The sequence below is a fragment of the Grampus griseus genome (assembly GCF_964374135.1).
Source record: "Grampus griseus genome assembly, chromosome: 5".
NCBI classification, from domain to species: Eukaryota; Metazoa; Chordata; class Mammalia; order Artiodactyla; family Delphinidae; genus Grampus; species Grampus griseus.
Genome location: NC_138998.1, coordinates 56,557,969 through 56,581,108, shown reverse-complemented (window position 1 = coordinate 56,581,108; position 23,140 = coordinate 56,557,969). Strand labels below are relative to the sequence as shown.

Sequence of the window (23,140 nt, the reverse complement as noted above, 5' to 3'; positions counted from 1 at the left end):
CTAGTTGTGGCGCACAGGCTCCAGAGCGCATGGGCTCAGTAGTTGCAGTGCGTGGACTCTCTAGTTGTGGCACACAGGCAAAGTAAGTCAGAAAGAGAAAGACATACCATATGATATCACTTATATGTGGAATCTAAAATATGGCACAAATGAACCTATCTGTGAAACAGAACCAGATTTGCAGAGATAGAGATCAGACTTGTGACACAGAGATCAGACTTGTGGTTGCCAAGGGGGAGGGGGGAGGGAGAGGGATGGACTGGTAATTTGGAGTTGGTAGGTGCAAACTATTACATTTAGAGTGGTTAACCAACAAGGTCCTATTGTATAGCACAGGGAACTATATCCAATCTCCTGGGATAAACCAAAATGGAAAAGAATATTTAAAAAAAAGTATATATGTGTAAAACTGAGTCAACTTGGCTGTACAGCAGAGATTGGCACAACATTGTAAATCAACTCTACTTTGATTTAAAAAAATAAAGTCTACTTTGTTTGATATGAATGTTGGTACTCCAGCTTTCTTTTGATTTCTGTTTGCATGGAATACCTTTTTTACATCCCCTCGCTTTCAGGCTGTATGTGTCCCTAGATCTGAAGTGGGTCTCTTGTAGACAGCATATGTACAGGTCTTGTTTTTGCATCCATTCAGCCAGTCTATGTCTTTTGGTTGGAGCGTTTAATCCATTTACATTTAAGGTAATTATCGATATGTTCTTATTGCCGTTTTGTTAGTTGTTTAGGATTTGTTTTGGTAGGTCTCTTTTCTTCCCCTTTTGTTCTCCTGTGATTTGATGACTATCTTTAGTCTTGTGTTTGGATTGCTGTTTCTTTTTTGTGTGTGTATCTATTGTAGATTTTCACTTTGGGGTTATCATGAGGTTTTGATATAGCAGTCTATATATATACAAGATTGTTTTGACTTGCTGGTCTTTTAATTTCAAATATATTTCAATTATCCTGCATTTGCATTCTCCTCATGATTGCTGGTTTTGATATCATATTTGTTTGGGGATGATTTTCTACCTTTACTCTATGTTTGCCTTTACTGGTGAGCATTCCTTTTTGTAATTCTCTTGTTTCTAGTTGTGGCCTTTTCTTTTCTGTCTAGAGATGTTCCTTTAACATTTGTTGTAAAGCTGGTTTGGTGGTGTTCTGCCTATGTTTTCTTCTAGGAGTTTTATGGTTTCTGGTCTTACATTTAGGTCTGTAATCCATTTTGAATTTATTTTTGTATATGGTATTAGAGAATGTTCTAATTTCATTCTTTTACCTGTAGCTGTCAAGTTTTCAAGTACTATGTATTTTTAAAAATATTTCTGAAATGACTTGGGTTATACTGTAAATACTCTTCCCATCACCTCAATTTCTAGTTGCCAGAACAAATAGAAGGGAACTCAGAACTCTTGCTTTTTGGTGATGCTTATTAACAAATATAACTCTGAATACAATGGGCTTATTAAATCAGTCTAGTTCAGTTTATTCGGGGGATGCAATTAAAAATCTTTTAACCATAAACCAAAAGTATATTTGTGCAATAGAATAGAATTGTGTGTCTATATATAAAGCCATATATCTATGGCCAATTGATTTTTTAGCAAGGGTAACAAGACAATTCAATAGGGAAAGAATAGTCTTTTCAACAGATATTGCTGGGACAGCTAGATATCCACATGTAAAAGAATGAGTTTGGACTCATACCTCATACCATATATAAAAATTAACTCAAAATGGCACCTAAATGTAACAGCTGAAAGTGTAGAATTTTTAGAAGTAAACCTAGTTGTTAATCTTTGTGACCTTGAATTAGGCAACAGTTTAATATGACACTAAAGCACAAGCAAGAAAGAAAAAAATAGATAAATATACAAATTGGTCTTCATCAAAACTATAAAAACTTGTGTGTCAGAGGAAACTATCAAGAAAGTGAGAACTCAACCTACAGAATGGGAGAAAATATTTGCAAATCATAATCTGATAAGGGTCTAGTGTCCAGAATATATAAAGAACTCCTATAACTCAACAATAAACACATAACCCAATTTAAAAATGAGCAAAGAAGTTGATAGACATTCCTCCAAAGAAGATATACAAATGGCTAATAAGCGCATGTAAAGACACTCCACATGAAAAGATGCTTAGCATCACTAATCATTAGGGAAATGCAAATCAAAACCACACTAAGATGCCACTTGACATCCACTAAGATGGCTGTAATAATTTTTTTTAAGAAGAAGAAGAATAAAAAGACAACAGTGTTGGTGAGGACATGAAGAAATTGGAACCCTCATACATTCCTTGTGGGTATGTAAAGTGGAGCAGCTACTGTGAAAAACCATTTGACAGTTTCTTAAAATGTTAAACATAGTTGCCATATCACGCACCAATTCCACTTTTAGGTATATACCCAGGATAATTGAAAAGGTATGTTCAAAGCATCATTAATCATAAAACCAAAAAGTAGAAACAGCATAAATGTCCATCATATTAACTAATGGGTAAACCAAATGTCATATTTTTATACAGTGGAATATTACTCAGCCATAAAAAGAAATGAAATACTGACACATGCTACAACTGAATGAACCTTGAAAACATTACACTAAGTGAAAGAAGCCAGACACAAAAAAGGTCATATATTGTATGATTCCGTTTGTATGCAATGTCCAGAATGAGCGATCCATTGGAAAGTAAATTAGTGATCACCTGGGGATGGGGGAAGAGGGAATTGGAAGGTATAGGGATTCTTTTCTGGAGTGATGGAAATGTTCTGGAATTAGGTAATGGGGATGGTTGCACAGCATTGTAAATATGCTAACCAACCCAACTACACACCTTAAAAATGATTAAAATGGTTAATTTTATGTTATGTGAATTTCATCTCATTAAACCTTTTAAAAATAAAGATTGTGTGGTACAGTAAGAAGTATATTTCAAATCTATATTTCCAATGAAAGTATTATTTTAAATCATATCTAGGGATTTCCATATCTAAATGTATAATTATCTTTCTTTACTTCAGGATGCTAGAAAAGCATGTAATGATGCCACGCTTGTTCAGGTAAAATTTTTATTTTTCCTCAATTCATTTTATTAATTCACATGAAACTGCTTGATACTGATGCAGATGATGTTCAGATTCTCTTTATTAGTGTTTAATTGAAAGGAATATGAGATCTCTATTTAAAAGCACTTTGTAATTTGTCAGATGCTGGTAGAAGTGCTTTTTAAAGCATACCTGTTAAAATGGAAGTCCGAAAAAATACAATAAAAATATGTACGTTCATGTAGTATATGTTTCTTTTTAGGTAGCTTCTGATTCTTTTGATATGCCCTGGTTAAGATCTTTTTTTCTTATATAAACTATTAGGAAGGTTTCATTAGTTTAATTAGTATTGATCATTTTTATTAAGGAGATATTTTATGTGTTAAATATAAAATTGGCTTTCTTTAGATAGTTAAAATTAGAAATGTTTTACTATTTGATCATCTATTAGATTTTTATTTGTAGCTGTTTTTTTACTAAGGTTGGAAGGTATGTCTGTTCTTTTTACTAAATAGTCTACAGAAGATGTTCTCACTGGAAGGTGTGCAAATAAATCATACTTTTTCTTGAACAACATATTAATCCTATAATGACTCTAGGAATTATTAAAATACCTTCAATAGCTATAAATTTGTTTTATGTCTGCTTTTTTGCCTATTAATTGTTTCTACTTTATTTTCTGAGCTATGTCTAAGGTAAAGAATGACATTCTCGTCACTTCCTATAGATCACGTCAAATATGGATTCCGTGGGGCGAATACAAATGCGAACAAGACGTACACTGAGGGGTCACCTAGCTAAAATCTATGCTATGCACTGGGGATATGATTCGAGGTTTGTACCTGCCATTTTCAGACTGTGTGCAGAATTATTTTTGTTGAGTCATCATTTGCATTTTCTTTTTAGAAACAACCTATATCTATGAAGTATTTGCAGAAAATGCATCTAATGTGAACGCTTTGCTTTTAATAAAAGTATTCATTGATACTTTAAAAGTTTAGAAACCTTTAATATGGAAAACAGATTTACCTCTCAGAAATATGCTTTATCAAATGATTTAGGCAAAGCGTTTAGGATTTCTTTTCTTTGCAGTGGGGTATTATACTTTTTTTTTTAACATGCCAAGGCAGTTTTATTGTGTATTAACATTGAAATTTCAGTTAATAAGGAAGTATTTGTTGAATATTGCTATGTACAAGTTACCAGATCTTGCCGTAATTATTACCTAAATTCACAAAGGATGGAATTACATAAAACAATGACATTTTTGTTGAATACATCTTTTATTCCCCTAACCCCATCATACAAGTGTGTGTACACACACACACACACAGCCGCCATCTGGAGTGCAGTTGGATGGTTGGTCTTGATGATTTACTTTGTTTATAGGGTCACAGTGTGGCCTGTGCTTTTTCCAGAGTATCTGGCACTGCTTCCATAGTGGTTGACTTGTTCCTTTGATTTGGTTCATCTAATTAGGAAAAAGTCTTAACTAAAAAATTATTTTTTAATAGAAGTTGCATACTTTTTCTCTTCTTCCAGGAGAACCTAAAAATGTTGCTACCTGTTGCTAATGCCTGGCACATCTTGATGTAAATAAGATACTTGAATACTGTAATATAGAACTTGTGCCTCTTAGGAGGGAATAAATAAAATTATATAACTGGCAACTGACATAAAGCTAGGCCAAATGTTTTATTCTTTTTCTTAAAGAAGTTTAAGAAGTAATCTGCCCATTGAGATAGCAAATGTGTAACTCAAAATACAATCACTTGAAACAATGTTAATGGTTCTTACTTTCTTATAGTTTTCTCAAGACTATTAATAGAGAACCCAAAGTGTCAACAGAACCTATCTCACATTGTCTTTCTACCCATTCTCATTATCAACTTGTAACTTAATGTCCTTCTCAACTCAATGCTGATGATGCCAACTGATTTTTGAAGAACTTTAGGTTCCATCCTATACCCTGTGGTTAGATCTTCCCTTTCATAAAACTTACAGTAATTGCTGCATAAGAACCTGATGTTATTTACCTACAGTGAAGGGTGATGGGGACAGGAAGGTGATTCTTTTCACTGTATATCTGTCCTTTTGTAGTTTTTGAATTTTATACCATAGTGAAAAATAAAATTCCGAAACAAAAAATTCAGTGGCAGGTAACTTAGTCAAGAGTTCATATTTAGCCTGGCAAACAGAGCTTTCTGTAGTTTAAGCCCAGTCCCCTTTTCTAAACTGTTATTCCCATTTCTTACAAACTCTGTGTAACTGGGAAATTCACAATTCCTGAAATACCTGTTGTATTTTTCCACCTCTTGCCATGGAACATACCCTCCTCATAGAACACAGACTTCTCTATCTTTAGCTTTCGAAATTCCATTTTTTCAAGACTCGTTTTCTTTTGCAAGACTACTTGAGTAACCCAGTTAGCACTTACTTGTCCCTCATTTGTTTTCCTATGGCCTTTATTTTATACCACTCCTCTGACTATTTTCATTTACCTAATTTATTTTATTAAATGTCTTATCCCCACCAGATGATGGAGGGCCCCAGGGTAGGCGGTATAGCCTGTTTTGTACCCATAACACTGCCTTGCATTCACAGGCTCTCAACTGATATTTTTAGATTGAATGAAATGTGGTTCTTAGGCTTATGTGTACTCTACTGTCATTATATTTAAGTCAGTACATACTAAACCAGTCAGCTAATAGCTACCAGAATCTTGAATAAGAACTAGAATGTTGTTACCATGAAAAAGTTGTTATAACCAGAGACATTTCTAGTAAAATGTCTAAAAATATTTAATGTTGAAATTTTTTGGCATACAGAATAGATTTTTTTTAACTTGTGAGAATATTTTCTGGTATCAAGTTTTTAATTCGAAAAATTATTTTTGTCTTTTCTGAACTGTTCTACATTAATGCAATGCATAATTTAAACTACTTTTTTCCTCTAAATGTCACATTATTTTTGTGTTTGTTCCTCTAGGCTACTAGTCAGTGCTTCCCAAGATGGAAAATTAATTATTTGGGATAGCTATACAACAAATAAGGTAGAGTTTCTTAATCATCCTCTTACATGACCTTTTATTTGGTTTGATGTCCACCAATTCTTTCCTTTATTACTTCAAGCTTTAATTTCTTTCCAGGATAAATTTACTCCGTTAATTTTAACTCAGATCCTTTCTTTAGACCTAGTGTTTGCTTTTAATATTTAACCTTTTCTTTTTATTCCCAAGGACAACTACAGGAATATAGTTCAGTGTGTCTTATTTGAGTCCCATATTTCATACTTGAATATTAGAAGACAGTGTGCATCAGTTTTACATATAAATGATTTTTTTAAAAGGTCCCATTTCCTAATGTGACAGCGACCCTGCAATTTTTATTTTTAGTTGTGGATAAGCTAGAATGTTTTCTTTGGTCCACGCTAGGCATTGATTTGTGTTTCTGGACTGCTCAGAAGATACAATAGATTGGAGGCAAATTACAACTTGTTTAGATCCCTTGGTGGTATTTACGCCAGTGGATCCTCTTAATATGTCCACTGGAAGGAACCCCTGACATAGAGGTGTTGAGTGGTCATGAAGAACCTCCAGAAAAATGCTCACAAGTCAAATACTTCTAGATTCTGTGTGCACTTATACCACTGTTTCTAGTAAAGATTTAGAAGTACTATTTTGTGAAATAAACAGTAACTTCAGCCTGGTTGAGAATTTAAAGCTAGCTAAGACACATTTGTAATATAATAGTTTTTCTGTATCAATCAGAATTGAGTGTGACTTTCAACTATATTTTCCTAAAACAGAAAAATATTCTTTTAGGTTAAGTGAGAGCATAGTAATCCCACAATGTGTTGATTCTGTGTATGGGCCACTTAGCCTTTATGTTCCCATTCACATTAAACTTTGCTACCTGACCTGCAAATGCTTGGTGTTGGGTAATAAGGCATCATACAGTGGTATGAGTAGATCAGTGCAAACTATTACCATTGTTTGAATTCGAGCCCAGAATATGTGTTATTAGAAGGTCATAGTTCTTTGTGGAAGAACCACTCTGTTCAACTCCAGTACTTGTATTATTCAGTGTTATGTTAGAGGAAATTCATCTTTTGAGCACTAACACAAAAACAAAAAATTTTGTTAAGTTCTTTAACATTTACACTTAATATTTCAAATGGCTCTGTTAGTGTTGAAATGTCCTACGTCCTTGTTATTCTTAAAAGAATACTTTCTGAAAAGAGCACTTAAATCCAAATGATTTGATAATAATACAGAAGATATAACAGGCATTTCAGTGTGCATTAGTATTTTATTTTATTTATTTATTTTTGCGGTACGCGGGCCTCTCTCTGTTGTGGCCTCTCCCGCTGCGGAGCACAGGCTCCGGACGCGCAGGCTCAGCGGCCATGGCTCACGGGCCCAGTCGCTCCGGGGCATGTGGGATCTTCCCGGACCGGGGCACGAACCCGTGTCCCCTGCATCTGCAGGCGGACTCTCAACCACTGCACCACCAGGGAAGCCCTAGTATTTTATTTTTTATTGTTCACTTTCTCAAACCATTTCATTTTTGTTTTACTTGGCCTATTTTTTAAGTACATTTAAATTGCAGTAATATTTGCTTCATTGTAAATAGGTTTGAAAAATTAATGACTGTTTTTGTACTCTTGACTTAGTTTTTGTGTTGTATTTGTCCTATAGATGCATGCTATTCCTTTGAGGTCCTCCTGGGTGATGACCTGTGCTTATGCTCCCTCTGGTAATTATGTTGCTTGTGGAGGACTGGACAACATCTGCTCTATATATAACTTGAAAACCAGAGAGGGAAATGTGAGAGTGAGCCGAGAGTTACCGGGTCACACGGGTGAGCATCACTACATATTGTCCTTTTCTCCTAAACCTGCTTCCTCCTGAAGAATGAGCTGATCAAGGAGAAGGAGTGACAAAGTGAGATCAGCTGGCCAAAGGATGCATATTAATCAAGTGAGAGTAGAAATTACCATGAATCTGGGAAACACTGACTTTCTATAATTATACAAATGATGACCATACTTCTATTTTTCTTTCAAAAAAGTATGGTTTTTAATATTGTACATCAACTATACATCAATGAAAAAGAAAGAAAATAAATAACTCCAAAAAATAGTATTGCTTTTGTAAAAATTATAAATTTATTGTGAAAAATTCAAACAATAATGAAAAATACAAAAAGAAAGCAAATATAATTTTCTGTATTCTCTGCAAACCTATAGCAATTATGGGATTTTGGTGCTTGATTATGTAATTGAAAGTGTGTATCAAGATACATTTATGAAGTATTTTTCACTATGTGATAGTGCATTCAGTGTGCACACCATAGTTCAGTAATATAGTATTTGGTTAGCAGTGTTAATTAGGAATTTATCACCACTCACCAGGTTTCAGCCTCTCTGGATTCTTGGAAGTACTATTTGGCTGTGCTTTTTACACAATCTTAATAATGGTATTGTTCCTGAAATTTCCATATTTTGAAGCACAGGTGAATTCTGAGCATTTGAGTGCCACCTTTCCTTCCCTGAGGTTTTTAAAATATTTCTCCAAGGTACTTAACCAAGTCTGCTATAGATTATAATAGATATTTGTATTAAGGAGTATCTTTCTCTTAGGTAATTGTAGTAGGTGGAAAGGACTGTGTCTTTTACACAAGTTTGTAACTGAGTCATCAACACAGTAAATACCTAAGAGAGTTTGTTGATAAAATTCAGTTGCAGGCAGCATAGAGTTGGAAGTAATTAAAAGTAGAACTATAGATTATATTAACAAACACTTGCCCAGGTATTATATGTTTAAAAATATATATTACTGTTTCATACGGTAATTGAATTAATCAGTGATAACCTAACATTTGTTACTCTCTATGCTGTAGGCTACTTGTCCTGCTGTCGTTTTTTAGATGACAGCCAAATTGTTACAAGTTCAGGAGATACAACTTGGTAAGTTTATTCCAGAAGATTACTGATTTTGAGGTTGAGGGTGGTAGTAGGAACTAATGTAAGAAAAGAGCAGTCATTAATTATTTCTGTTTTTAATTATAGTGCTTTATGGGACATTGAAACTGCCCAGCAGACCACTACATTCACTGGGCATTCTGGAGATGTGATGAGTCTTTCTCTGAGTCCTGACATGAGGACTTTTGTTTCTGGTGCTTGTGATGCCTCTTCAAAATTATGGGATATTCGAGATGGAATGTGTAGACAGTCTTTCACTGGCCATGTGTCGGATATTAATGCTGTCAGTGTAAGTGAAGAGCATTTCTAAGGAAAATTTATTGTGCGTATAAAGTGTTGAACTCTACAGTATGATTTTAACAACAGATTCCCTTCAAGCATTCTTATAAATAGTATGCTTTTATAACATTTAACCCCCAAATAACAAGGGTTTGATTTTTTTTAATGGAAAGGTTTTAATCCATAGGCCTAGGTCCTTATTTGCAGGTAATCAGGAATAAGTTTTTTTTTTTTCTCCCAGATTTAGAGGGATAGATCATCTTGAGCAAACAAGCAGATCATGAGTATCAACAGTGTGTTCAGAGGAGAACAAAGTCCCATATCTCTGGGGTCAAGGGAACAACCCAAAGAGAGACAGTCAGGAAGACAGAGGCAGCTGTTTAGTGTAGAGAGTATAGCTTTTGAAGTCAGCAAACTCTGGATCTTAGTTCTGCTGGGAACCAGCTGTGTGAGATCAGGTGGGCTACTTAACCTCTGTGAGCTACACATTCCTCAGTAGGAATGATGCTACCTACATTAAAGAATAATGTGAAGACTAAATGAAACTATAGACTGGATGCTCAATAAATGGTATAAATTATTTATAATCTCCTTCATATTGAAAACAAAAACCCTCAAACAGGTATCCACAAATAGATTAAGCCAGACAATAAGTACTTAGTTCTTATTCAAAAAAGTATTGTTTTTAATATGGTACATCAACTATACATCAATGAAAAAGAAAGAAAATAAATAAATAACTCCAAAAATGAGAATGAACTAGTCATATGTCTTTATAAATTAAAACTAAAATGGCATTTTGAATGACAATCAAAATGATTTATCAAACAGTCAGCATTGAGGAGAGGGATATTAAGAGGAGGTGGGATACCGCTTGACTTAGGTAAATTGTCCTATGTGGATCAGATGCCAAAATGTATAGATACGACTAGAATTTCCTAAAGCACTGTAATTGCAAGTGTTTATGGGTGTAAGATACACTCTAATTTTGCAAGAAGATATTTTTTGGGAAAAATTTGTTTTTATTTATCATGTGCATATTGAAAGTCAATTTTATATAATCTTTAGAGAATATCAGAGAAAGTAAAGGCTTTGTTACCCCCACCCCCTATTAGGCCAACCTGGTTTAAGAGTAGAATTTTGGAATAGGCAAATGCAATCCTCTCCATCTCTCATCCCACCACGTTTATCACGTTGATGAGCTTCTCTTCTGTTCCTAGTTTGCTACAGATTTATCAGGAATGAGTGTTGAAGTTTATCAAATGTCTTTTCTTCATCTATTGAGATGATCATGTGGTTTTTCTTTTTCAGTCTGTTAAATGGTGAATTTACGTGGATTAGTTTTCAAATATTAACCCAACCCTACATTTCTAGGACAAACCTCACTTGGTTATAATGCATAATCCTTTTTAGTTACTAGTGGATTTGATTTGTTAAAATTTTAAAATTTGCATCCCTATTGATAAGTTATTATATGATTTTTCATTTCTTGAAATGTTTTTTCAGATTTTGAAAGGGTTCCCTTTTTTCCACATCCTCTTCAGCATTTGTTTGTAGATTTTTTGATTATGGCCATTCTGACCAGTGTGAGATGATACCTCATTGTAGTTTTGATTTTAGTGATTTTAGTGATGCTGATAATTAGTGATGTTGAGCCATCTGTGTGTCTTCTTTGGAGAGATGTTTATTTAGATCTTCTGCCCATTTTTTGATTGGATTGTTTGTTTTTTTTGATATTGAGCTGCATGAGCTGTTTGTGTGTTTTGGAGATTAATCCCTTGTCACTCGCATCATTTGTAGATATTTTATGCCATTCTGTAGGTTGTCTTTTTGTTTTGTTAATATTTATTTGATTTATTTATTTTCTTTATTTTTTTGGCTACGTTGGGTCTTAGATGAGGCATGAAGGATCTTTTATTGCGGCGCAGGCTCTTTGTTGTGGTGCATGGGCTTCTATCTAGTTGTGGCATGCAGATTTTCTCTCTCTGGTTGTGGCACGTGAGCTCCAGGGCACATGGGCTCTGTAGTTGCGGTACGTGGGCTCTCTCATCGAGGTGCACAAGCTCAGTAGTTGTGGTGCGCGGGCTTAGTTGCCCTGCGGCATGTGGAATCTTACTTCCCTGACCAGGAATTGAACCCACGTCCCCTGCATTGGAAGGTGGATTCTTTACCACTGGACCACCAGGGAAGTCCTTGTCTTTTTGTTTTGTTTATGGTTTCCTTTGCTATGCAAAACCTTTTAAATTTGATTAGGTTTAATTTATTTATTTTTGTTTTTATTTCCATTTTTTCTAGGAAAGGATCCAAAAAGATATTGCTGCAATTTATGTCAAAGGGTGTTCTGCCTATGTTTTCCTCTAAGAGTTTTATAGTATCCAGTCTTACGCTTAGATCTTTAATCCATTTTGAGTTTATTTTTGTGTGTGGTGTTAGAGAATGTTCTACTTTCATTCTTTTCCATGTAGCTGTCCAGTTTTCCCAGCACCACTTATTGAAGAGACTGTCTTTTCCCCATTGTATATTCTTGCTTCCTTTGTTGTAGATTAATTGACCATAAGTGTGTGGTTTATTTCTGGGCTTTCTATCCTGTTCCATTGATCTGTGGATCAATGGAATCAAGTGTGTGTTTGTGCCAGTAACATACTGTTGTGATTACTGTAGCTTTGTAGTATACTCTGAAGTCAGGGAGCCTGATTCCTCCAGCTTTGTTTTTCTTTCTCAAGATTGCTTTGGCTATTCAGGGTCTTTTGTGTTTCCATACAAATTTAAAAATTTTTTGTTCTAGTTCTGTGAAAAAATGCCATTGGTAGTTTGATAGAGATTGCATTGAATCTGTAGATTGCCTTGGGTAGTATACTCACTTTGACAATATTGATTCTTCCAATTCAAGAACATGGTATAAGATTTCCTTTTTTATGGCTGAGTAATATTCCATTGTGTGTATGTATATGTGTGTGTCTGTGTGTGTGTATGTGTATATCTCACATCTTCTTTATCCATTCTTCTATCGATGGACACTGAGGTTGCCTCCAGATCTTGGCTATTCTAAACAATGCTGCATTGAACAGGGTGCATGTATATCTTCTCCAATTAGTGTTTTTGTTTTCTTGAGGTAAATACACAGAAGTGAAATTGCTGGATCATGTGGTAGTTCTATTTTTAATTTTTTGAGGAACCTACATACTGTTTTCCATAGTGGCTACACCAGTTTACATTCCCACCAACAACACATGAGGGATATTTTCTCCACATCCTTGCCAACACTTATTGTCTTTTTGATAATAACCATTTTGACAGGTGTGAGGTGCTGTCTCATTGTGGTTTTTATTTGCATTTCCTTGATGATTAGTAATGTTGAGCATTTTTTCATGTGTCTATTTGCCATTTGTATGTCTTCTTTGGAAAAATGTCTCTTCAGTTCCTCTGCTCATATTTTAATTGGGTTGTTTGTTTTTTTGATATTGACTTTTGTGAATTCTTTGTATGTTTTGGATATATTGTTTGCAAATATCTCCTCCTATTCAGTAGGCTTCCTTTTCCTTTTGTCAGTAGTTTTCTTCACTGTGCAAAAGCTTTTTCTAGTTTGATGTAGTCCCATTTGTTTATTTTTGCTTTTCCTTGCCTGAGGAGACATCCAAGAAAAATACTGCTAAGACCACTGTCAAAGAGCATAGTGCCTGGGAACTCCCTGGTGGTCCGGTGGTTAGGACTTTGCACTTTCACTGCTGAGGGGGGCCTGAGTTTGATCCCTGGTCAGGGAACTAAGATCCCACAAGCTGTGCAACATGGCCAAAAAAAGAAAAAGAAAAGAAAAAAGCATATTGCCTGTGTTTTCTTCTAGGAGTTTTATGATTTCAGGTCTTACGTGTAAGTATTTAATCCGTTTTGAGTTTATTTTTATATATGGTGTGAGAAAGTCATCCAGTTTGATGCTTTTGCATCTAGCTGACCAGTTTTCCTGACACCATTTATTGAAGAGGCTGTCTTTTCCTCATTTTATATTCTTGCCTCCTTTGTTGTTGACTGTGTGTGCATGGGTTTATTTCTGGGCTTTCTGTTCTGTTCCATTGATCTATGTGTCTGTTTTAGTGTCAGTAACATACTGTTTTGATTACTATAGCTTTGTAGTAGTTTGAAATCAGGGAGAGTGATACCTCCAAAAAATTTCTTTATATTTTTAAAAAAGTAAAAAATATTAGAATGCAAATGACAAACTATAAAATATTTGCCACAAAGAAGATAAATTTATATTCTTCATTTTATTCCTACACATCAGCAGGTACTAACAGAGTAATACAGATGACCAATAGATACATGAAGTGATTTCCTCTTTGTAAAAAGTGTTAAGTAGTGCCACAGTATCTGAGAAAGGGGATTCACAAACTAATGCATAGTTTTCTTTACTACTAGCTTAACTTTATAACCTAGCCTAACTGGATGATTTTTGTTCTCTTTTATAAAATGTTTCCTATTTATTTCTCATAATGAGATTATTGGAACATTTAAGAGTATACATACATATATAAATTCTATAAATAGTAATATTTGATTTAAACATTTTAGTAAGACATATGGAGGACCAGAGCCAGGATGTTTTGAGTACTTGCTTTGTGCTGAACAGTGGGTTATGGGTACTGTGCATGTGTTATTTCATTCAGCCCTAACCAACACACTAAATTCTGAAACTAAGACTCAAGTGTTTAAGAATCTTTAGTGCCTAATATCATTCACCTGGTAAGAAACCAAGTTGGAATTTGAATCTAGGTCTGTCTTACCCCAGAGTCTATTATTACACTGCCTCACATAATTTTTGTGTACTTCTATGGAATAAATGTTTGTTGCTTTTCTTTCTAGTTTTTCCCAAATGGATATGCCTTTGCCACTGGCTCTGATGATGCTACTTGCCGGCTCTTTGACCTTCGTGCAGACCAAGAGTTATTATTGTATTCTCATGACAATATCATCTGTGGGATCACTTCCGTAGCCTTCTCAAAAAGTGGGCGTCTCCTGTTAGCTGGGTATGATGACTTCAATTGTAACGTATGGGACACACTAAAAGGAGATCGTGCAGGTTAGTAAATAAGTACACATTAGGTTTTGATTTTGTCAGGAAATGTGAAAAGGTTCCCATCGGTTGTTTCTGGGGCCCCCATGGACACCCTGGGGAATGGCAACATGGCAGTTCTCATTCATGGTCGTTGATCTTTTGAGTGCAGTTACAGTCCAGAAACCATATTTATGTTTCTGTTTTCTGAAGAGTAATATCTGATTCTATATTTTCTTGTTTGGTAAGTTTTGACATAAATGAATAGTGAATATAATTTAGTATGGTCTTTTCCCAATTACAGTTCTCTTATAACCTGACAGGAAACATGGATCTTCTTTTTGGCTCAGATCTTGTATGGGGCAGGACATGGAACCACTGTCTCCCCTTAACCCCGTACTCTGTGTTCTCCCCTGCAGCTTCCAGAATATTAGCATCCAATTGTACTGGGGACTGTCATTAATAACATATTACACAGAGTGACTTAAATTTTTTTAGAATCAAAATTATACTCAAGGAATCAAATAGGTCTACATGGCTTGTTACCAAAACACAGCAGTCCTCTGACCCCAGCCCATGTTCTCTGCTCCCAATGGTAGCTACTTTTAAGTATTTACTTTTATATCTTTAAAGAACATCCTGATTTTTTTTTTTTAACTTTTAGGCATTATCTGTTGAGGGTTTGGTTACAACATCCCTCCTCCCACCACAGCTTCCATCTTCCAGTTTTTCCCATGTAGTGAATTTGGTTTAGAACATCAGTCAGTGTTTATTACACAATTATGAATTTTTAAACAGTACTTACTGCCAAGCAGTGAGGTATATGCTGTGACTTCTTTTTTTTCTTTTTTTTTTGCGGTACGCGGGCCTCTCACTGCTGCGGCCTCTCCCGTTGCGGAGCACAGGCTCCGGACGCGCAGGCCCAGCGACCATGGCTCACGGGCCCAGCCGCTCCGCGGCATGTGGGATCTTCGCGGACCAGGGCACGAACCCGCGTCCCCTGCATCGGCAGGCGGACTCTCAACCACTGTGCCACCAGGGAAGCCCACTGTGACTTCTTTTGCTGCGCTGCTTTTGAATATTCTCTAGGGTCAAATTAATTTTTTGGCTTACATTCTTAGTTTTGATGTACTTCTCACTAATTAATCTTCAAACTTTTTGCATGTTTTGATATGTTTGGGAGTAGATCCGTTTTCATCCCTCATTCTGGGCATTCAGTGGACCTTTTCAACCTGGAAACGTATACCCTGGAGTACTGGGAAGTTTAGGAGGCTTATTTAATTGGTTGCACTTTTTTCTCCATTATCATTCTGTTTGTAGAACTCCCATCATTCATTCATTCATTCATTCATTCTTTTTGGCTGCACTGGGTCTTCATTACTGCGCACAGGCTTTCTCTAGTTGTGGTGAGCAGGGGCTACTCTTCGTTGCGGTGCGCAGGCTTCTCGTTGCGGTGTCTTCTCTTGTTGTGGAGCACAGGCTCTAGGCATGCGGGCTTCAGTAGTTGCAGTACGCAGGCTCAGTAGTTGTGGCTCATGGGCTCTAGAGTTCAGGCTCAGTAGTTGTGGCGCAAGGGCTTAGTTGCTCCGCGGCATGTGGGATCTTCCCGCGGACCAGGACTTGAACCTCTGTCCCCTGCATTGGCAGGCGGATTCTTAACCACTGCACCACCAGGGAAGCCCAGAATTCCCATTATTCTGACGTTGGACTTCTTGGACTTTCTTATTAGTTCCTCTCATATTTTCCATCTGTCTTTTTTGCTCCATGTTCAGGGAGAAATTCTTGCCTTTTCTTTCCATGAAGCTTCTGTTAAGCTTTGGTTTTCTATTTTTGCTACCATCGTTTTGAGAGTTTTTTTTTTTAGGGCCCCCATTCTTTTTTTCATGAATAAAAGTCTTTTGTTTTTCTGGGGTCATTAATGAAAGCCTTTTTTGAAGTTTTCTTCTGAAAGCATAATCTTTTGTTTTCCAAGTTGCCTTTTTTCCCCCTTCTTTCTTATTTTTTCAGTGTCCTATCTATTATATTTCCTTAAAACTCTGATTCTTAGCCTCTTATTTATCCTTAAGAGTGAGGCACTATAACTGTTTGAAAGCCCTCTGCACATGGTTGGGGTGTACTGACTGTAGGCCTCACTGAACAGTGATCTGGCCAGGCTTTGATTGGGGAATCTCTGATATATCTTATGGCCTTTTTCTCCTTGGGCCAGCTGTCTTCTCTGAGGTGGATTGTTCCACTTTTCTACCTGAAGTATATAAGCTGACTGACAGTTTGGGGGCTGATTTCCGGGAAGAAGCTGGGGTGCAAGACAATTAGCAAGTAAACTTACTTATTCCCCATTTTCAGCAGTTTCACCAATCTCAACTGTGCCTACTTTCTTCTAGTTAAGAGACCCTCTTTTACTCTCTCTAGCAAGTAAGTCTCTAGTCTTATGTTCTGGTGCAGGATGATAAATCATCTGACTCTGCAGAGTAAAGGAAGAGACCTGGGGAGTCTAACTGATTCCTGGACACTTTCTAATGTAGCCTCAGTTTACCCCATCTTTGCCCGTGTCTGGTTCCACAGATACCTGGTTCCACTAGTATCTGACCCTTTTGGAGGTTCTGCAGTTTGCTTTTGTTTCTTGGCTTATCAGACCATTTGCTTTGAACTTAGCATTTTGGGGTCCACTAACACACTTACCACCATACAGCACACAAAATTTTGTTGCCACTGCTTGCTCTCATCCTTGCTGTCCTTGTGGGTGTATGTCCTTGCCCTTTTAAACACCTATACAGTTGCTGAGGTTTCTGAGGGAGTGGAGGCAATGTCAACATTACCAGGAATAATTTTCTACAACCTCTCTTGAGACTGCAGAAAAGTTCACGGGTAAGCATTCTGCAAGTAAACTTTTGGAGATACTCTTTGAACTTTTGTTCAAAGCCAATTACTTTTTTGAGGTATTAGGTGTTTTGCTTGGATCGAATGAATTAATATCCATATCAAAATAAAAACATGTTTGTTTTCTGTATTTTTTTAAACATATGCTTGAGTTTTAGTTTTGCTTTGCTTACAGCTGTTTGGTTTCAAGTTGACTCAACTGGATACTTTCACCTTAAAATTGAAATGTGACTCATGAATTGCTAATTCATTCTTCTTTCCAATATGACTTGGAGTATTTAGTCACAATGGTCATTTTTTGTTATTTCAACCCATAATGGTAAATTTGCCTATTGCCAAACATTGCCATACTGAAGGTACTGCACAAAATATTGTTAGACAAGATGAACTTCTGTTCCTAAGATTGGGTGAAAATGATATGCTTAATTACATATGGAGATAATGAAAACTCAAACAGTATATTAAAGAAAAAATTCTTTTTGAGAATTTGATATATTCTAATTTTTCTCTTAAATCTTTACTTTTCTCATCTTCCTCTCAAATATTTGGGAATATTTAATTTTATCCTGTGTAGTGGTCAGAAGATCAAATAGGTTAAATATACAAAAGAAAACTAAGACTAGATGAGTTTGATGGTTTCAGAAAGTTATGACCAAAACATTCCAGGGTTTGGTGGTTAAAAGAATAAAGTAAATAAATTATGTTGTTATTTTTGGAAGTGGTAGTATAAGTCAGCTTCATTCTCATGTTTTTGTTGTTCTGGTGGTAAAAGTTCATTGAACATTTAAAGTTTTGTTTTTGTTGAAAATAGCATAGCTTATTGGCAAAATTTACAAGTATCATGAACTTATTAGAGATGTAAAATAAAAGACTACATGTTGTTGAATAGATGATTTTGAACATAAGCATAATTATAAAATAATTTTTCAAAAATGAAAAACACAATTTGATGCACATGTCAGAAGTTCACGGAATACAAAGAATTTTATTTTACCTACATGCCCACCTTACCCCTGGCACTCAGTCTCTCAACTCAGGGGAACCTGTTAGCTTTTAAGTACCCTCCCAGATCTTTTATGCATACACTTGTTTAATTCTAAAACTTGCCCATTGCTAACTTTTTACTGAACTTTTGTTTTTCAGGTGTTCTTGCTGGTCATGACAACCGTGTCAGCTGTTTAGGTGTAACTGATGATGGCATGGCTGTGGCAACAGGGTCTTGGGACAGTTTTCTTAGAATCTGGAATTAACAGCACAAATTTTCTGTTCTCCACTGATACCTGGAGAAGTCAGTACTACAGCCTATAGCTGTGCAAAAGAATTTACCTTATATTTGCAGGTGAAGATTTTTCTATTATTATATACAAAAAGAAGCTTTCAGTAAACTACAAAACAAAAAAAGGTGAAAACAAGGTAAAGGTGCTTGCTGAGATCAGGACCAGTGTATTAATTTGAGGAGTTGAGCTAATTTAACCTTGATGAATTTTTGCTTGTACTGTCTAATTCTTTTTCTTTGTGTAGAACAGAATGTACACATTATAGCAGCCTATCATGTTTGAGAGTATGTGTTTGCATTTTTTAAGAACTACATTTTTAACCTTGTATACCTTAAAAAGTGTCATAGTTTTGAGTTTTATAGTGGAGGAACCAGGCACAGTAATAGATGGAAGTGATACCATTGATGTGTGTACTGATACTTGAAGCAAGTCCCCTTGTATTCCGACCATTTTGATCTAAAAGAGATCCTGGTTGCTTACTGTTTAAGAATGCTGACAGGCCTAGGTACCACTAAGGGGAGTCCTTGTGAATATCATTAGTTTCTGCAATATCCTCTGCCATCTTATCAATTTAAATTAGTGCTCATGTTTAGTCTTTTGAAGGGGACATAATCTGATGGCCAGGGAATAGAGATCTCACTCTGAAATTTTAGACATACATAAGAAACTCGTATTATATTAATTGGTAGATAGCAGTAATCACATGAGAATGGTTTCTTGTTATTTTAAAAAGCTGGTTATGATCAAATGACACTTAGGTAGCATTCGAAATAGCTGGGCTTTCCTATTGATTTCATATTCTAGAACTGAGTTTGTAAGGTGCACTCATTTCAGCAGATTGATGAACATTTGGACTGTCCTTGCATCTGAAAGATTTTTCCCAGTGTTCTCCATCAGTGTGTATCTAGGTAGGAAAAATAATGTGATGGCATTACGTTTTTCAAAGAAGTATAAAATCTAACCAGTCACCAGGTCTGACTAGTTATAATCATTAAGAAAGTTGCTTTATGAATTTGTTCACATAATATAAAATCTGAATTGATGTTAACTTTCCGTGCCTTCAAAAATTTAAAAAGCAGACATTCAAGCTTTTTGATCTTCTGTAATATTTCCTCCCATTAGCACAAAATATTGGTTTCTAAGTGGTTTTGCTTCAAAGGATACCAAGATCAAAGTGACCCCCACTTTAAAGCCAAAAGAAGATTCTAAGAGCAGTTCTTGAAGGGGTCAGAGGAAAATACTAAGCAATTCCTCTGCTTGTCAGTGATATAATAATGTGTGTATTACTAGAACGGGCCCCCTTGAACTTAAACAGAGATCCTTGACCCTTGGATTTCTCTCTCAAAAATAATCTAAATGATTGACAGTAGAAGATTGTTAGTCTTCTTTGATGGTAAAGTCGTGGGGTTTTTCTGATGTAGAAGTGCATTGTGTTTTGTAACAGTAAACTGTCAGTAACTGTTGAGATAGGTCTGTTAACTTTTGATCACCTGTAACCCTAACCTAAATACTCCCAAATTTTACTTGTAAATTTTCATTTTTATATTGTGGATGTGCTAATAAGTGCATCAACCATAATGAAATAAGTAACTGTTTTAAGATACTAAAAAGAATAAAATGGGAAAAGGAAGATTTATAGGACCAAAAAAACAGACTTGTAGATGGCAGGCATGAATGTATATTTATATACACATTCAAGATTTCTATGAGCTTTAGCTGTTAATGTTTGTGGACTATTTATATCACTTCATAAAGAGCAGCTCTTTGAGATAAGGCAAGAATACTTCAAAGGGACATATTCATATCCAAAAATAGAGAGGGGTGAGGGTTTACCATGTAGTTCAGCAATTTATTCCAAAATCCTCTTCAAGAGAGCACTTCTACCATGTGCAAAATAGCCTTATATATATAAAAAGAGAGTATCTCCTCTACTTTGAAAGTGGTTCTAGTAACAAGATACTTTAGTCAGAGGCACACAGACTATGAGAAGTCTGTGGTCTTCAAAATGTTAATAAAAGTGATTTAATGTTATTAAAGTTTTTGTAGATAGTTAAAAAGCAACTCCCATAATTAAATATGTATTAGGCAACTGAAAATTAACCACTACTACGGCTGTTATGACCGTATTATACATATGACTGAATGGTGACCTCATTACCACGTTAACTTACTACTTAAACCGTTGTTTAGTGATATGGGTTCCAGTTGCTAAATATTTGTTTCCTTGCAGTTTGAGTTCATCTGCTCATCTAATTCTTTTGTGCATAAGAACTTCCTAAAGTCAGTATAATTTGTAGAAGCACAGTACAGTTTGAATCTCAGTTTTTCAAAACTTAAAAAAAATATGGCCAAAAGTAGTTTTAAGGAATTTTATCAATATTGCAGTTCTGGTGCCTGATTTTTTTCTATTTACCTAAGAAACATTTAAACGTCATGCGCCTCAGTTAGGTTTATTTGTAGAGTCTTTAATCACTTTGTAAAGAACAGGTTTTTTTAAGATGTGGCAAGAATATTTTAAAGGCACATACGCTTTTCTAAAACAAAGTGGAGTGATTGCCATGTGCTTCAGCAAATCATCCCATAAACCTGCTCAAGAAAGCACTTTGTGCTCTCAGCAAGAACATCACCTCCACTTTGATGGACAGGCCTCAATTTTGGCAGCTATGCTATCAGAGATTTAGACTAAATATCCAAGATCCCTCCCTAGCTCGGATTTTTATAGTTGAGTCTGTGGTTACAACAGCATATTGAATTCCATCTTCAGAGAGGCAAAGATTTAGGCTTAATAGTTCATGAGATACTTAAGTATCAAGAGATACTTAATTCTTCAAGAGAGCCTAGTAAGCCATCTCCTTATCTTAATTTAGACTCAGTTGAACTGATTAATACTGCATGATGATAGTAAACTAGTTTCCTAGACATAACGGAGGTAGCTGCTTCTGGAATATGTTAAGTAATTTTAAAGTTAACATATTGAAAGAGAAATGGATCTTGGCTTCTCCAGGTGACAAAGTGAAATTTTTATTGTTGCAAAAAAAAAAATACTGTGCCAATATTATATAACTAACCTTCTCCAACACTTTTGATGTCTTAGATTTAGTAATATTATTAAGACTTTTAAAAATGAAGACATTCATGGAAATTTATGCTTGATCATTGGTGAATGTCTCACAGTTTAAAGTACAACAGTTGAATACTTGTGGCTTACCTGTTGATGTGTTTAAACGTTAATGGAAAGTGATTAAACAATCTCCCAAATGGGCCTATGATTTTAGTAATAAACATGTTCTTTCTAAAATCTTCACAGTGTGAGTCAGACTTAAAAACATTTTTAAATTAAGTACTATGTTCAGTTTCTAATTTCCCTTTTGCCACTGTGGAAAGCAAAATTTTGAAGCGTTTCTTACCTCCTGTTAGAATTTTTAAAACACCCACCAGTCAGACTATCTTGTGAGAAATGGTATCACAGTGAATAAAATTGGTATTTTAAATTAGGTTAAGTAGAATGTGAAGTACCCTTCATATTTACTAGTTTTTCTCCCATTATTCATTGTAAGTTGCCTTAAATTCACTGATATATTTAAAAGTATTGGTTATAATAGGTACTCAGTAAAGTGGTCTGTAGTTGAATGTCTAAGCTAGCATTGTTTTAAAAAGTAATTTATTAATCAGAATGATGGTACACCTTGTGTTTAGCAAATTTGTTTGCATGTTGATAAAATTTCCTAAGTCTTTTTTCTTAAATCCAATTGATCCTACAAAATAGTTGATCAATGCAGCATATGAAAAAGCTGGTTATATGTTTCAACTGGTGTTAAATGTGCCTGACAAAATCTTACATCATACAGTATTTTTTAATTAATAGAACTTCAGTGATATACTTGGTAGATATTTCAAGCCTTTTCTGTGTCTTACACAATGGTGCTCTATCCTATTGTTTTCTCTTTTCAAAGAAGCATCTGAACACTTGCATTTGCATATTCTTATCCAAAGGCATTCATGTCTAAGTGGGTTTTTTAAGTTGATTAAAATGTTTTTCTTCACCTAGAATGGTTTCTACAACAGCTGTGGCCAACTGAATCTGAATGTCAGTAGTTTGTGGGAAAGGTGAATGTATTAGATTAAAGCTCTTAGAAAAAAGCTTTAAACCAAACTATGGACTTGTATCATGATTTAACAGTATTCTTGAATCTTTCTTGCAGTAATTTGTTCCTTTAGTTGTACAGTAGCTCTGTGAAATAATGTTGCTGTGAATTGATACTGTAATCAATAAAGTGCTTTTAACAGATTTCATGTAGCATGTTTTGATTTTTAGTAGAATTACTTTTAAGTCCCAGAACTAAACTCCAAGCCCAATAGTTCATGTTCAGTTCTAATTCCTTTATCTAAACATTGGTAATTATTTTCTTCATGAAAAATGAATGGGCTGCTGGAAGCAAGGAAGAGACTGGAGTGCCACTGACCTATTCTGTAGTACTGTGAATGTTAGCCTACTGTTAAAAGGCCACAGATTTTCATCAAAATGTCATTTTTTTCCCTTAAAGTTCCCTTAGGAAAAAGATGAGCAGGTCTCCCCAAGATAGCCATAAAAATCATTAAAAGATTAAAACTCACTAAATGCCAGTATAAATG

At 35.3% G+C, this 23,140-nt stretch overlaps 1 protein-coding gene across 3 annotated transcripts in view; it reads left to right on the top strand.

Moving 5' to 3' along the window:
* Positions 1 to 22,780, top strand: part of GNB4 (G protein subunit beta 4) — a 59,971-nt gene extending 37,191 nt beyond the window's left edge. For all 3 annotated transcript variants that reach the window (XM_082654876.1, XM_082654875.1, XM_082654874.1), the window contains 8 exons: positions 3,023 to 3,061; positions 3,774 to 3,880; positions 6,035 to 6,098; positions 7,746 to 7,908; positions 8,950 to 9,016; positions 9,119 to 9,320; positions 14,165 to 14,381; positions 18,375 to 22,780. In XM_082654876.1, coding sequence (XP_082511002.1) covers positions 3,786 to 3,880; positions 6,035 to 6,098; positions 7,746 to 7,908; positions 8,950 to 9,016; positions 9,119 to 9,320; positions 14,165 to 14,381; positions 18,375 to 18,481 — 915 coding nt within the window. In that variant the 5' untranslated portion in view covers positions 3,023 to 3,061; positions 3,774 to 3,785 and the 3' untranslated portion in view covers positions 18,482 to 22,780. The remainder of the gene's footprint in view (positions 1 to 3,022; positions 3,062 to 3,773; positions 3,881 to 6,034; positions 6,099 to 7,745; positions 7,909 to 8,949; positions 9,017 to 9,118; positions 9,321 to 14,164; positions 14,382 to 18,374) is intronic.
* Positions 22,781 to 23,140: the final 360 nt, after the last annotated feature.